Genomic DNA, 14,778 nt, shown 5'->3' on the forward strand with positions numbered 1-14,778 from the left:
CCAACAGAGAAGGTTCGCATTTTCTTGTATTCTTCCTGGCCCTAACTTCCACGCACTCAACTTGGTGCTGGGGAGAAGAGTGCAATGTTTCATGCAGAGTGCCCTCGACTGCATGTGGACCTCTCCCCCTCCCCAGGAGACACAAGTGGGCCACATCCTTTCACACATCCCCTTCACCACCAACAAGAAACACATTTTCTTTTGGTTGCTTTAATTTTTGCTTGGGTAATACTCCATTATTCTGTCCGTAAGTTTGTCACTTTCTGTCAAATCAGCTACTGCCCTGCTGTTGTGTTTGTTAAAGTTGCAGAACATACTGTTGTTTGGCAAGACAAATGAGGCAGGGTTTACATTGTCCTTACAGTACTGGTGGCTGTTCTGGTTTCAAAAGTGACCTTTATCAAAGTCTGTAAGCATAGTTTGGTGAGCAGAATGCACTTGTCAAATAGGGGCAGATACACCCCTTCCACCACTATCAGACATAAGTCGGAGTAGGCCAGGTCAAAGAGTAAGTCCGGATGAAATGTGTGTGCGTAAATGTTTGAGACATTCTGTGAGTTGAGTAAAATGAATAAAATTATGGGAAGCTTAACAACTAAATAATGTGCCAGATATTATTAAATTCTGCCTTACTGAATACATACCTTGACAAGCAGCTGCTGTTACATATCTGAGATGACTTCAACAGGTTTATATTTGTCAAGTGTTTTGGAATGCAGTATTTATGAAAGTAATATGCAAATGAGGTATTTCTCCTTCCATCAGTCTTCTGTTTTTGTTATACCTTTTGTTTTCAATAGATTAGCAAAAACAGAAAGAGGAAACGGCATTGTTTAGTCCAACTTCACTGGTCTAGCTCTGAGTCACTAAAGAACTGGCTGATAGTCAAAGGTTATGAGAAGAGACTGAAAGGTGGCTAGAAGGACTGCATAGGAAAATGCTTTCGATATATCAAAAGATCACAACCGACATACTTTAATGACCAGGTTCCCATAGATCTAATGTATTCTATCATGCACTACAAGACAATTCGGCCTGCAAACGTTAAGTTATGATACCTTTAATGGCAGGGAATTTTTACTGTAGACAGTAATAAAGTAAGTAACCGTTGAATACTGATTTTACTTCTTTATTGTACTCCTTGTAGTAGCTGCAGTATTTAGATGGCTTTGTTGTATAGGCCAACTAGGTGGCCACCTAGGGTGCCAGTCTAACAGGGGTGCTTTTCCAGTATTTATTTGGTGTAGGTAGACCAGGATGGGGGCACCAAGTGTTGTGGGGGGTGCCTTGGAGCCCTTTTTCCTAGGGCACCAGTTAACCTAAGGCAGCTCCTGGCATAGAAAACAGTATATTCTTGGAGGTATTCTGTCATAAGCTGAAGATAATGAGTGCCAGCACTTTCATGTAGTCTCAGGTGTATTTTTTTATTTATTTACCCATCAATAGTGTCCATTCACTGGCATTCATATGTCTTCCCCCTCCTCCCATGTTGGTGAAGCACACCTGTTGCAAGCATTTCCATCGCTGTTTGCAGAACTAAGGCAGCTGATGTTCTTCGTGTTTCAATGTTGCAGTCGTTACATTTGGGTAATCTGCTAGCAGGTTGCCCTCATTCGGCCTGATTAACAAAGTCTTGGGTCCTGCATCATTTGCTGTCCCTTCTTCCATGACGTCAGGTCATCAGGGGTATAAAACATGCAGCCAACACCATTACATCAGTCTTTCTTGCTGCGTGGTGCCCAAGGCAGAAGCAGTTCGCAAGTGCCAGTCGGTCGACTCCTGAAATTTTCGTTTTCGAGTTTCAGATCTGAAGTCTTCAACTAAAAAGCTAAGTACCCCATTTGGGAAACTTTTTCTTGCTCCATACCAATGTCAGTAAAAGCTAATAATTGCATTACTTGTTGGAAGCAAATACCTCATAAGGATTTTCATTTGTACTGTATTCCTTGCCTAGGCCCTGACCACAACTTAACTTGCTGTCGGTTTTGTGCTTTATTTAATCAACGCACTATCAAACGTCGGTACATTTTTGCTTCTAAATATTTTGGCTCATGCTTTAATAATCCAGAAATGTCGTTGGTTAGCAATCCGACTACCGGAATACCTAAAAAATGCAAAGAAAAAGACAGAGACAGGCCATTGAGGTCCAAAACTGCCGACGACGCTTCTCCTAAGCCAGCCGCCAGTTCGCCGGTACTCAGTGAGGTGCTTTTGCAGCCCCTGATACCCGCTACTTCTGATTCGCAGGCCTCTACTGAGACCCATTCAGAGTCCGGTATGCCACGAGATGCTTCAATTATGGAACCCGTAGATGTCTCTGTCTTGGATGGGTCCGGAGCCGCTGTGCAGGTACCGGCTTCTGAGGGTGTTTTCAGGCCTACAGATTTGTATATTACACTGACGCCATCTTCAAAACTAAGGCCAAAATCTCGACCTATGCCAAAAAAAACGACGCCTGAGCCACATGTGCAGGTCTCTATGCCTAAAAAAACAAATGATCAAAATGGCTGAAGATTTAATTACTCTGATCAGGGGTAGCCAACCACCCCCTTCTAAGAGGCCTAGGCAAGACATTGATTATGACTCTTCTGAACAGTATTCTATTTCTTCTGACTCTTGTAATGAACAGGCATTGTCTATACCTACTTATGAGGACTCTGATGCAGAAGATTCCATTCCTTTGGCTTCTCCCCCTAAGGATTTTTCTTTTGGGGAAACTTTACATACCTTAAGGGAACATTTCCACTGGAAAGTCAGGATTTCTCTGAATCTAAAAAGAGACTTCGGGATTTTCTTCTTCTTCTTCCTCAGCATAGGCCTTTGGCTATACCTCCTGTTCTAGACATTGTTGATGTTTTTTCAGAGTCTAGTATGGCTCCTGATTCACTGCCTCCAGCTCCTTGTAAGCCAGACAGATACTACAGGGTGCCTTACTCCTACAAATTCCTTTTCAAAAATCCTGTTGCAGATCCTGAAACTATTTCTCAGGGTCCCAAGGGCATTAAGGCTTCTACTGCTAAAAATTCTACCCCTTCTGATAGAGATTCAGGGTGCTGGATAGATGGGGTAAGAAGGTTTACATTTCTGTAACCTTGGCAATCAGGGCTTTAAGCTGTCAATTTCATATGCTAAAATATCAGCAGCATATCATGGGACTGCTTAAACAGAAAATGATGTTAATTTCTGACTGTGTGGGAAAAAAAGATTTACATGATTTATTGCATTCAGCTGAACAAGTTGGAAAACATACTTTGCAATGTGGTTTTGATTCTTTGGAGGCCTCCTGCAGGGCTGCTATAACTGGGTCTGTGCTAAGAAGGCATGCTTGGCTCAAAGAGCAAAATGTGCCTGATCATGTTAAAGCAAAATTATTTGATGCTCCTTTACAACAGGACCGTCTCTTTGGTAATAAGGCTGAAGAGGTTTTAAAAAAGATGGAAGATAATGCTAAATCTATGCAAACTATGAAATATTTCTTACAAGTGCAACCTCCAAGATTTAGTAGGCACTGGCCTACTAAGAACTGGTCCTTTCCAGTTCCTTTGAGAGCCACTCAGGTCAAACCCAGACATTCCAAAGGCTCCAGGTTTCAGTCACAAGGGACTTTTAGAACAAAACAATGGGGTGCCTCCACCTCCAAATCTGGAAACAACAAGGCACCTCCCTATGGTAAGCAGTCTCAATGACTTACCCTTTACACTTACCAAGCACTTACCTTTTAGCCGCCCCTTTGGGGGGAAAACTGGCTCTTCATGCAAGAAACTGGCAACTTATAACCCAGGACAAATGGGTTTTAAATATAGTATCCCAGGGATACAGATTTCATTTCCACACTTTGCCATTTCCAAATGGATGGCCAGACCTGCCCCCAAATCAGTGAGTAGAGGCCCAGAAACAAATACTTTCCCTCATGAGCATGGGGGCTATTCAACCAGTACCAGAAGAGGAAAAGGGACAAGGTTTCTATTCAAGACTTTTCCTGGTACCCAGAAAAGACAAATCATGGCATCCAATTCTGGACTTATCTATTCTAAACACCTTTCTGGACATTTCAAAATTCAAGATGCTGACTCTTCACCAGTTACTTCCTATGCTAAGCAAAGATGCCTGGTTGGCAACTCTAGATTTAAAAGAGGCTTACCTGCATATCCCAATCAGGGAATCTTGCAGAAGATACCTCCACTTCAAAGCAGGCTACTTGCATTACCAGTTCTCTGCACTGCCCTTTGGCTTATCTACTGCACCCAGGGTCTTTACAAAGTGCCCGGCTCCAGTAATTGCATTTTGCAGGCAAATAAATATTTAAATATATCCATACCTAGACGATTGTCTAATTCAGGCAGAAAACAAGGACACTCTTCTAAAACATCTGGTGTTTGTAAAAAGGGTTCTAACTTGTCTAGGGTACACTATAAACGAAAAGAAATCACAACTGGTACCCTCTCAAAAAATTACATTCCTGGGTGCAAGCTTGAATACAACTGCCCAGATGGTTTTCCTTATGCCAGAGAAGCAAATTCATTTGGTGACTTACTTCAAACAGCTGGCCACAAAAACCCTGCTTTCTGCAAGGCAAATACTGCAAACCTTGGGGTTCATGGCCTCCTGCATTCTTCTAATTCCATATGCAAGACTTCATATGAGGAAACTTCAGTGGTACTTAAAAAGTCTATGGAGTCAACATTGTCACAGCCTGGAAACAATGATTCCTATCATACCTTGCCTGCAACTAGAGTTCCTATGGTGGGCAGACGCCTGCCACCAAAACAAGGGACTGCCATTCACACCACCCCCTGCCACCCAAACCCTAACTACAGACGCATCAGACTATGCTTGGGGAGCACATCTGGCAGGGAAGTGCATTCAGGGCAAATGGAGCCCAAATCAAATGTACCTTCATATCAATCAAAAAGAAATGCTAGCTATACAGAATGCTCTGACAGCCTTCAAGGACTACCTTCATCCAGGACAATTAACGATAAAGACAGACAACACTACGGTTATGTGGTACATAAACAAGCAGGGGAGTGCACACTCCTACCCCCTTTGCAGACTAGCTATACCATTGTGGAACACGGCCTTGACCTATCAAGTACAACTACAAGCTCAATTCCTGCCAGGAAAGCTGAATACTCTGGCAGACGAACTAAGCAGAAATCTCATGGACCCACACGAATGGAAACTGCAACCTGGATTTTCAACATGTTGACACGCAAATGGGGGAACCCAGACATAGATCTTTTTGCCTCACCCCAGAACTTTCAGTTGGACAAATTTTGCACAAGAACGCGTCACAAAAAAGCCTGGAAAGTGGATGCTCTATCCTTCAGCTGGAAAAACCTATCAGCCTATGCCTTTCCCCCTCTGCCTCTGCTCTCCAAAGTTCTGCTAAAAGTAAAACAGGATAAACCAAAAATTATTTTGATTGCTCCAGACTGGCCATGCCAACACTGGTACCCACTCCTGCGCAGTGTGTCACACCTTCCACCGTGGCACCTGGCTCAGACACCTTACTTACTGTCTCAGCAGAACAACCAAATTCTGCACACTCAGCTCCAAACTTTGAATCTTGCAGCATGGCTAATCACCTAACTTTACCCTTAGCATCCTTCAGCAAACCTGTGATGGATGTCATTTTGGAGGCAAGAAGGCCTAGTACTACAAAATCTTATGCTGACAAATGGAAAAGATTCTGTGCCTGGAATCAGTCTCAAAGGTTAAGCACAGCAGAGCCCAACATTCCTCAGATTTTACAATACTTAACTGAGATGCTTCATAAGGGCCTGTCCTTTTCATCCATAAAAATCCATGCCTCAGCCATTTCAGCTCATTACAACACAGAACCTCCCCTCTTCTCTCATCCTCTGCTCAAGAAGTATCTCAGAGGGGCCAAAAACCTAAGACCACCCAGGAGAGCTCCAACCCATACCTGGGACCTCAATTTTGTATTGGAAAAGCTCACTCTCCCTCCTTTTGAGCCAGCTGCTACTGCAGACTTAAAATTTCTCTCCTGGAAAGCAGCTTTCCTTTTAGCAGTCACTTCAGCTAGAAGGAATTCTGAATTACAAGCTCTTATGGCAGTGGAGCCTTTCATCATTTTTCATGCGGACAGGGTATCTCTCAGAACCAATCCATCCTTCATGCCTAACGTGGTATTCAGTGTGGCTCTTAATCAGACCATTCATTTGCCAACTTTCTTTCCCAATCCACAGAACAAGGGGGAGTGGATTCTGTATTCATTGGATGTACACAGACAACTTAGATTTTACTTAAACAGGACAAAAACTCAAAGACAATCTGAACAACTGCTGGTGGCATTTGCTGCAGGGGCAGAGGGAAAGGCTATTTCAAAGCAAACCATTTCCAAATGTATTTGTTTCTGCTATATGCACCATGGAAAAACTATCCCCCATGGGATCAGATCCCATTCCACCAGGGCTGCATCTACTTCTGCAGCCTTTCTCAGAGGTGTTCCTACCAGGGACATTCTAGAAGCTGCTACATGGAGGTCAGGTCATACGTTCACCAAACATTTCCATTTACCACTTTTCCTCTAAATCCAGAGCTGGCTTTGCCACTGCTGTCCTGCAGGGCCTTATAGCTGGTCCTAATGCTATATAATTCCCTCCACCCAACCATAGCTTTGGGAATCTACCCAAATGTAATGACTGCAACAGTGCAACACGAAGAACATAGTACAGTTGTGTACACTTACCATAAATGTAGATGTTCGAGTGTATTCACTGTTGCAGTCCTGGTTACCCTCCCTCCAGCCCCCTATTTTTCTCTGGATATACCTCTACTTTCTTTCACTATGCTTAAAAGCCCTTTTGGTGTATTTGCTTTTGGGATTGGAGGTATATTTTTTGTGTTTTTAATTTTATTTGCTCCCCATTCAGGGGGCACCTGATATCTGGGGCAAGAAAAACTGATGTAATTGGGTCGGCTGCATGTTTTACACACCTGACGACCTGGCATCATGGAAGAAGGGACAGCAACTGACGCAGGACCCAAGACTTTGTTTATCAGGCGGCTGAGGGAAACCTGCCAGCAGATTACCCAAATGTAATGACTGCAACAGTGAATACACTCGAACATCTACATTTATGGTAACTTGATAAAAGGCAGAATTATATTGCTGAAGACAGCTCCATTACCAGACCTTCCTTACAGAAGCGTTACACAGTTAAATGAGCCCGTGTTTGATATTCGTGTTCACAGCTGAGCAGGTAACTGACAAATAATTCAACTTGCCTGGTCCCAAAGTATTTAACGAGGTAATAGCTTGACCTTAGCATCAGGATGTAACATGCTGAGGAGTTTTTTTGTCCTTAAGAACATGCTGAATCTAAAGACTTGCTCAGTGTCAACTTTCCCATGGTATGTTGTTTTGCACATTTGAAAATAAGTACTGATTGTAATATTGGGAAGTAATAAAGAGGTTGGGAGGATGGCCTAATGGTTAAGGTGTTTGCCTTATAAACACATGGTGCAGGGTTTGAGTCTCACAAGGGATAATTAGCTAGACTTAAAATGGCTCACAAGGGCAGTTAGCCTAGTACTAATCTATGAACCTATGATATAAGAAGTGGACATAAATATCTATCTATCTATATAAATGTATATATTAAAAAAACTAAGGAGCACAGTTTCTTTCAATGAGCAATGTGGTAATGTGTGTGTATCAGTTTAAAGATGTATATATAATTTTCATATAGGTTTTCATGAATTTTAGTGTTATTGGCTGGGGACAAGACTTAAATTCTGTGCCTGTTCATTACTTTTGACTGCAGTATACCTCTGCTTTTAAGTATGCAGAGAAGAGACTAGTTATTTCTGTCTAGCTTGACTTTTGTTCTTGAGGTGGAAATCAAGAATTAGGCTACAAACATACATGTTTAAGATATTGTATACTTTAAATAATTTGGGATTTACACTTTGGATTTTCACCATTGTTTCTCTGACTCCACTCCCTCACTATGGATCTTTAAGAATTGACTCATGCTATCCTATTCAGGTGTGCCCTTTGCTTAGCAATATTGAGCAAGGGGGGTTGAATCACTGTAGAATACAAAGCCTGGCAGTCATCACCCATGAGGCCACCATGATGATTCTGCCTTATAAAGCCTTTGCTGAAAGGCAGGCCGTACAGCATTGATGTATCAGCATGTGACTCCTAAGAGATCACTGTGATTCTCTAATATCTAACTGTCAAATCAGGATGCTGACTGCTCCCCTGACAACCTTACAGGCTGCCTGAGCACTAGAGGCACATCCTACAGCAAGTCACATGGAAGGAGAGTAATCAGCTGGTGCCTGAGCATGTGACATGCCCCCCAAAGCTGTCCCACCATCATCCCTGCTGCAGTATCAAACCACAGTGTCAATGGTATCAGAAGCAGATATTCTAGAGCAAGTCAAGTCAAGTAAACTTTATTGTCATACAGCAAGTGCACAGCTGAACAAAATTTTGTTCTCCAAGCTTAATGTACAACATATACAAACATAAACAAAATATAAACAAAGAACCAACTATACATAAACAACAACAGAGTCTGAGGCAGAAAAGCTTCTATAACCATGCTTGACTCATCGTGGTGGCGATAACAGTGACTCTAGCCATTTTCACCATCTCCCTGCCACTAACTCCATCTCCAACCAGCAACACCTCAAGTCCCAGTCCAACTCTGTCTGACAACAAAAAAGTTCAGATCATCAGAAGTCATCACTACAAAATGAGGCTTTCAGAAAGCAACGCTGTTGTTGGTACTTTACTTATCAATGGACCAAAATACTTGGCAAATAGGGGTGTCATTGGAGCAGTGCCACAACATAATTAATTTCATGCTGTAAGCTAAGCAGGTGTATCAGTGATTGTATAAAATAAGACTACTGTATCATCTGTACATTGTCAAAGGCAAGTGAAACATGTTTTTTCCCAGATCTCTCCTTTGCAATTTTTGTAGTATGAACTCAAAAGTTTTGCTCTCATATCATTTTTAAATGGAACTTGAACTTGGTATACGAGAAGACCCCTTTCTAGACTGACAGTGTTAGCTAGTCCTAAAATCTAGTATACTCGCATGCTGTATTGCTGCAAGGTTTCCGGCTAAGGAAAATGTGGTTTTCCTAGTGAACAGATAAACACAGATAAGGCTTAGTTTGCTATCCTATTGGAAAGATGGCATTTGCAAGTACAGAATCATGCCATTCTCCACTGTACTGCTTGTTGGTTTTCTAAATCATATTTTTGACTTGCAAACAGAACTCATCGTCATTCATTTTCAAAGGCTCTGAAAAGTCTGTTGATCCACTGACTTCCTAAGTAACACCACCAATAAAGAAGAGGACTCGTTGCTGTTAAGACTAGCTAGCATCAGAAAGGGAAAGGATTTCCCTTGTAAACATTAGTAGTTTTCAGTCACAGAAGCTTCAGGCCTCTTCTTCAGTACAAGATTTGCCTTTTTTCTGTGTAGTCTTGCCCTGTAAAGTACCCTGATTGTTTGTCCTACATCATATATTGACTGTGGAATAACCAACACCTAGAACACCCCTTGAAATAAAGGCTTTGTCTTTCATCAGCTGAGGGACAACAAAATAGAAGTCTAGAAATATGCATACTATTCCCCAAACTCTTTGTGCAGCAGTCTGCTGAGTACAGGACTTGATTGATTTTGCTTTATGTTTTTTTTATGCTAATTTGATTGCAAGACCTTTATTTTGCATTGTTTTCTATTAAATAACTACCCAGTGGAACTCAAGTAACCTTTAAAATGATATAACATGACCAATGAACTAGTGGTGTGGATATATTCATGGTCCAGCATTTGTCAGACCACTTCAAAACTGTGCAGTGTGTTTGTTTGGATGTTTAGCTTAATTTCCTTTCAGAAATTTCTTGTATGTAGCATCACTGAAAAACAATATCTAGAAGCCAGAAGTACCAAGAACTGGTGTCATGAGTAGTGAATGTTGTTGTTTATTCTGTATCTATCTGAAACTGAGTCCTGTAGTACTAAGCAGGCACAGCTTTAAGTTTTAAATTCTAAGTTACAGGCTTGCCTGTGATGAAACATTTTAGTATATTATCACTGATGCTTGCGGCACTGGGCCCACTGGAAGTGTAAGCTCTACTACATTTATAACCTTTGTACCCACCTATTGACTGCCTTGAGGAACAGGAGTGGTATGTTTTGTAGATTCTCCATGTCAGATTGTTATACCTGTGAACTGTTTCTCCAGATATCCCGCATTGTTGCTCAGAAAAAGGATTTTCGCACTTTCGATCGCCCTCCTGAAATGGAGCCCTTCATAAGGGTGATGTCGGTAAGATTGTGAGGCCTGTGGCGTAAGCACTGTAATGGGGCACCTTGTAAAATATAGTCATACCTCTCCACTTTCCACTTTGAAAACTTAGTTTTTTGGAGTATGGGGCAAGTGAATAAAACTGAATCTAATTTAAAAATGCCAGTGTCATAGTTTGAAACTGTGCATTTTAAAATATACAGTATACTTTTTATGAAGAATCTTTTAAAGGAGAACCAGACAGCACTATTAAACCTAATATTGTGTTAACCTCTAGTGCTAATAGAGAAATGTTAGAAATCATACTTAGGGGAAAATGGTCAAGTGATAAAAGCTGGGGACAGTTGAGAGGTATGCCTTAGATGTAGAGCTGTCTTCCAGCAGATTTTCTTGAAACAGTCTGCACGTTTTGTTACTAACATCGTTGGCACGTACATCTGTAATTGTTTCACAAATGATTTTCTGTTTTCTAACTCACACAGTGGTTTGTTAATGAGCAGAATGGCTGGCTGGGAACATGTTAACAAAACAAACACTTCTGTAATAACAAATTTTACTCAGAAAAGAAATTTCATAAATAACTGAAAATCTGCATTGATGATGTCCCATGCAGCAAAGGAAAACAGTACTGTTTTGGACATCAACAACTTCCGTGGACTATTTTTCTTGTGTTGTGGTTTGGTGGTCCTTGCTATTGTTTTGTGTACAGTACTCTTCGGTTGCATGTTGTGTCCTGGTTTATTTAAAAATAGTAATAAATCTGATTTCAAGGACTACTGTGGGCAGATACTAAAACAATATATGTAGTGTATCTTACCTTGAAATGTAGTGCATTGCAGTTCTCCGTGCAGCATGATAAATGGCTGTTATTTTGTTTTGTTGTAATGCCAAATTACATAAATGCGGCAAACATACCAAAGTTATTTTGGTTTTTGGTTAAGTTTTCTCATTTCTACAATGTATTTTAGGTTACCAAAAGATGATTTTGAAAGTGTCTTACTCTGTCCTGCAGTTTTTTTTTTCTATTCTTGCAGAAGGGCAGTAATCAGAATTACTACTTAGTTTCACAGTGCCTGGTCATAATGCCATTGACAATGTTTCAGTGAGTCTCACAGTTCTGTCTTTGTAGTCCGAAGACACTCTGATGAGCCATTTCATTTGACTGCAGAAGATACTGAAATTAAATTGCCTTTAAAGTAGTAGGAGTTAGTATATGGTGATTATCACATTTCCTGATATTGTATTTTCAGCTGCTCACTCAACGGTAACAGCAGAGATGACTTGTCTCTTCAAAATATAAGCATGTAACATCAGATACTCAATGAGTTTATGGTCACAGTGAGCAGTAAAGATAACAGTACTACAGATACCTTGCTAAGCAGGCTTTTCCTAAGGGAAACAACATAACTGAGATGTAAGAGCCAGGGAGACAGATTCCCAAATAAAGTTTTGCAACATTTTGTATAAACTCAGTATTATATGCACTGAGAAAGCTGAATAAAACTGAAATGCCAAACAAGCTGAGATACATGAAGATGTTTTGCTTGCAGGAATCTGTGACAAAGCACAGCATTCAGGATAGTTAGACATAACATTGTAGTCATGAATGTGAAAAGCTGTTGCAAAATTTAACTTTTTCAGTTGCATTGCTTGTTAAGGCAGTTAATTATGAGTGTGCCTTATAAAGGTGTGAAATCACTTGACATGACAACTTTGTGACTGCCCCACTAAGCTGGTTTGGATCACTGCTAGTGGTCTGTTTACATGTTTGATATGGAGGTGTGTACAAACTGCTGTGCTGTGCTGCGCCTTCCCCATAAAGTATCGTAATTTACTAATTAGATGCAGCGTTCAGTGGACCCTTAGCTGATTTAAAGATCATTCTTGGATGTTCTTGTATTAGGCATTCACACAGAGGAGACTGGTAGGAGCAAGCATGGCTAGGAAAAGGCAGCTCAAAGGCTAATTAATGCTGATGTGAAAATGTGAATGTTGGATTTAAACAGAAAGTGTGCAGCAGGAAATCTTGAGTAAAGTGAAACTAGATTAGAAGAGGAGACACATTTCTGGTCGATTAGTGGTTAATGGAGCTTTGCGCAATGCACAATTCATAGGCCATTGGTTGAAGATCAATGTTTTATCTGTTACTGTGAGGAGCAGCACTAGGTCGTGCCTGATGACACACAATTTTTTTTCATGGTTGAACAAACTCACTGCATGCAGTTATTTAGCTTACTTTTGTTTTCTACCCTTATTTATTAGACAGCGTGCTTGAATAACAATCTCCTGTCAGGATTTAGTTTAATTATTAAAGCAGCACACTGGAAAAATACTGCATTCTCAAATGAGCGACTGTTTAAAACATGAGAATCTGAAGGTGGCATATTGTTTGTTAATGGACATGTGATGTTAAAGTAATACTCCATGACTATGCATGGTTATATTAGGATTTACCCATGACTAGTGTGGTTTGATCATGGGGGTAAATCCTGATAAACCCACACACAGGAGTGGATTATTGCTATTATACAATGACATTATTTAAGAAAGAAATCGCTTACCTTTCTTAAATAATGTGTTTGTGTAATGGCGCTTTAGTCTCCTCCTCCATTGTCTTTTCTTTGTTGTCTGACTGTGCATGCATCTAGGACTTAAGTTCCCACATTTGCACATTATATTAGTGCATGAGAAGCAATTAAGAAGGGAGCATTTCTGTTTTTTTTTTTTTTTTTTTTTACTATTTTAAAAAATATATATATAAAATTTTAAGAAAGCGATTGCAAAAATATGAAGAAAATTAGATACGTTTCTGTTTCTTTACTTTTGCAGAACACACCTGAATTTTCCCATGTTTTGGTGTGTCCTCTATATAGAATGCTGTTATCCAGCATATACTAATGGAAAGTCTGTCTGCTCTATGGTACTTTAGTGGCTGGACTTTTTTCTGTTGTTATATCCTAGTTTTATAACTGGCACTTAAGTGTTGGGAGGGTGGCCTAATGATTAAGGTGTTTGCCTTCCAAGCACAAAGTGCAGGGTTTGAGTCTCACAATGGATAATTGGCTAGGCTTAAAATGGCTCGCAAGGGCAGTTAGCTTAGTACTAATCTATTAACCTATGAACTCTAGTTGGACTGCCCAGTCAGAGTGCTCATTTTCCAATACAAATTATCCTTTCTTGTGTTATTCATAGTAACTTGGACTTTTAAAATGTTTGGTTAAAAATTGTTCTACATTGTTGTGAGGTAAAATAGAGAGTATAGCTATATGCCATTATTGTAATGTTATTAAAATTATTTTAAATTGAGGTAATTGTTAATTTACAATTATACAATTTATTTGTACACAATTTATTTCTACAGTCAAATAAACTTGAATGCTAGATCATGTAATTAGTTATTGGGTTCAGGGATCATGGACAGATCCAGGGGTGCGGTTAGCTATTCTGGTACCTGGCAGCCTCATCAACTTTAAGTTGAGGAGCAAAGGAAAAAAAAAACATCCATCCCCCAATTTAGCACTCCTAATTGAATCAACCATGTTTGTTTTTCTCAATTCATGCTGCTTCCCTCAATGAGGAAAATGCATAAATAAATGAATAAAAAATCTCTAGTTTGGTGCTCCTAATGTATGAAGCAGACCAGGTCTGTTCTTTCTTTCTGTGCTCCACAAGAAAAAAAAAAACTAAAACTGTAGCAAACTGCTTGCTAGTTTGCTATATTTGTAACGGGAAACTTGCTGCAGTTTATGCCATGCATGGAGCGCTATAGTGTTTCAATTCAGACTGCAAATGGAAAAAAACTCCTTTAATTTTAAAGTGTTGTTAATTGCTTGTTTTTTTCTTTAATGCCTGACATGGAGAGATAACATATTGCATCAGCTCAGACCACAAATGCAATACTGGCATTAATGAGTACTGATAATACACTGAAATCCCTGGGGTGCCCCTTCACCCTAGCTATGCCTCTGGACAGATCCTATGTTACATGGCTGTTACTGTGGTCAGAAAGTTGTGGACCTTAGCTTATTTGAGGTACAGTATTTTCTGTGGAAGCAGTGACCATTATGAACTGGAATTAATACTGATGGGATTGTACGTCATGAAGTGTGGATTCTGGGTCATGTTTAGGATAGTGTATCATAAAGTGATAGAATGTGGGCTAGATGTCTGTGGTCAGGTAGCAGTGAGTCTTGTAGTATATATATTTGGAATCTGCTTCAGATAGCTTTATATTCCAGGAACTGGGTCCAGATGAGTGAATATCCACTCAACCTATCTGGACCTCGCCAAGGCCTTCGACACCATCCCCCACTCTGGAATCATCGGTAAACTTACTAAGCTGGGCATAAATCCTTATGTCACTCGATGGGTTGCCAACTGGCTTACTGACCGAACCCAGACTGTAAAAGTAGCTGACTCCAAATCCAGCTCCAGACAAGTGGCAAGTGGAGTACCTCCGAGTTCAGTCCTGGG

The 14,778-nt window shown here is 40.4% G+C and overlaps 1 protein-coding gene across 4 annotated transcripts in view; it reads left to right on the forward strand.

The window, feature by feature from the left end:
- Positions 1 to 14,778, forward strand: part of KAZN (kazrin, periplakin interacting protein) — a 2,853,667-nt gene that overhangs the window by 1,410,628 nt on the left and 1,428,261 nt on the right. For 3 of the 4 annotated variants that reach the window (XM_044062363.1, XM_044062365.1, XM_044062366.1), the window contains exon 6: positions 10,243 to 10,326. The exons of the other annotated variant lie outside the window; for it this stretch is intronic. In XM_044062363.1, the coding sequence (XP_043918298.1) occupies positions 10,243 to 10,326 (84 nt within the window). The remainder of the gene's footprint in view (positions 1 to 10,242; positions 10,327 to 14,778) is intronic. 4 annotated transcript variants of the gene reach the window in all.

Source organism: Protopterus annectens, chromosome 2.part1, assembly GCF_019279795.1.
Source record: "Protopterus annectens isolate FY-2018-M chromosome 2.part1, PAN1.0, whole genome shotgun sequence".
In the NCBI taxonomy this organism is placed as follows: Eukaryota; Metazoa; Chordata; order Ceratodontiformes; family Protopteridae; genus Protopterus; species Protopterus annectens.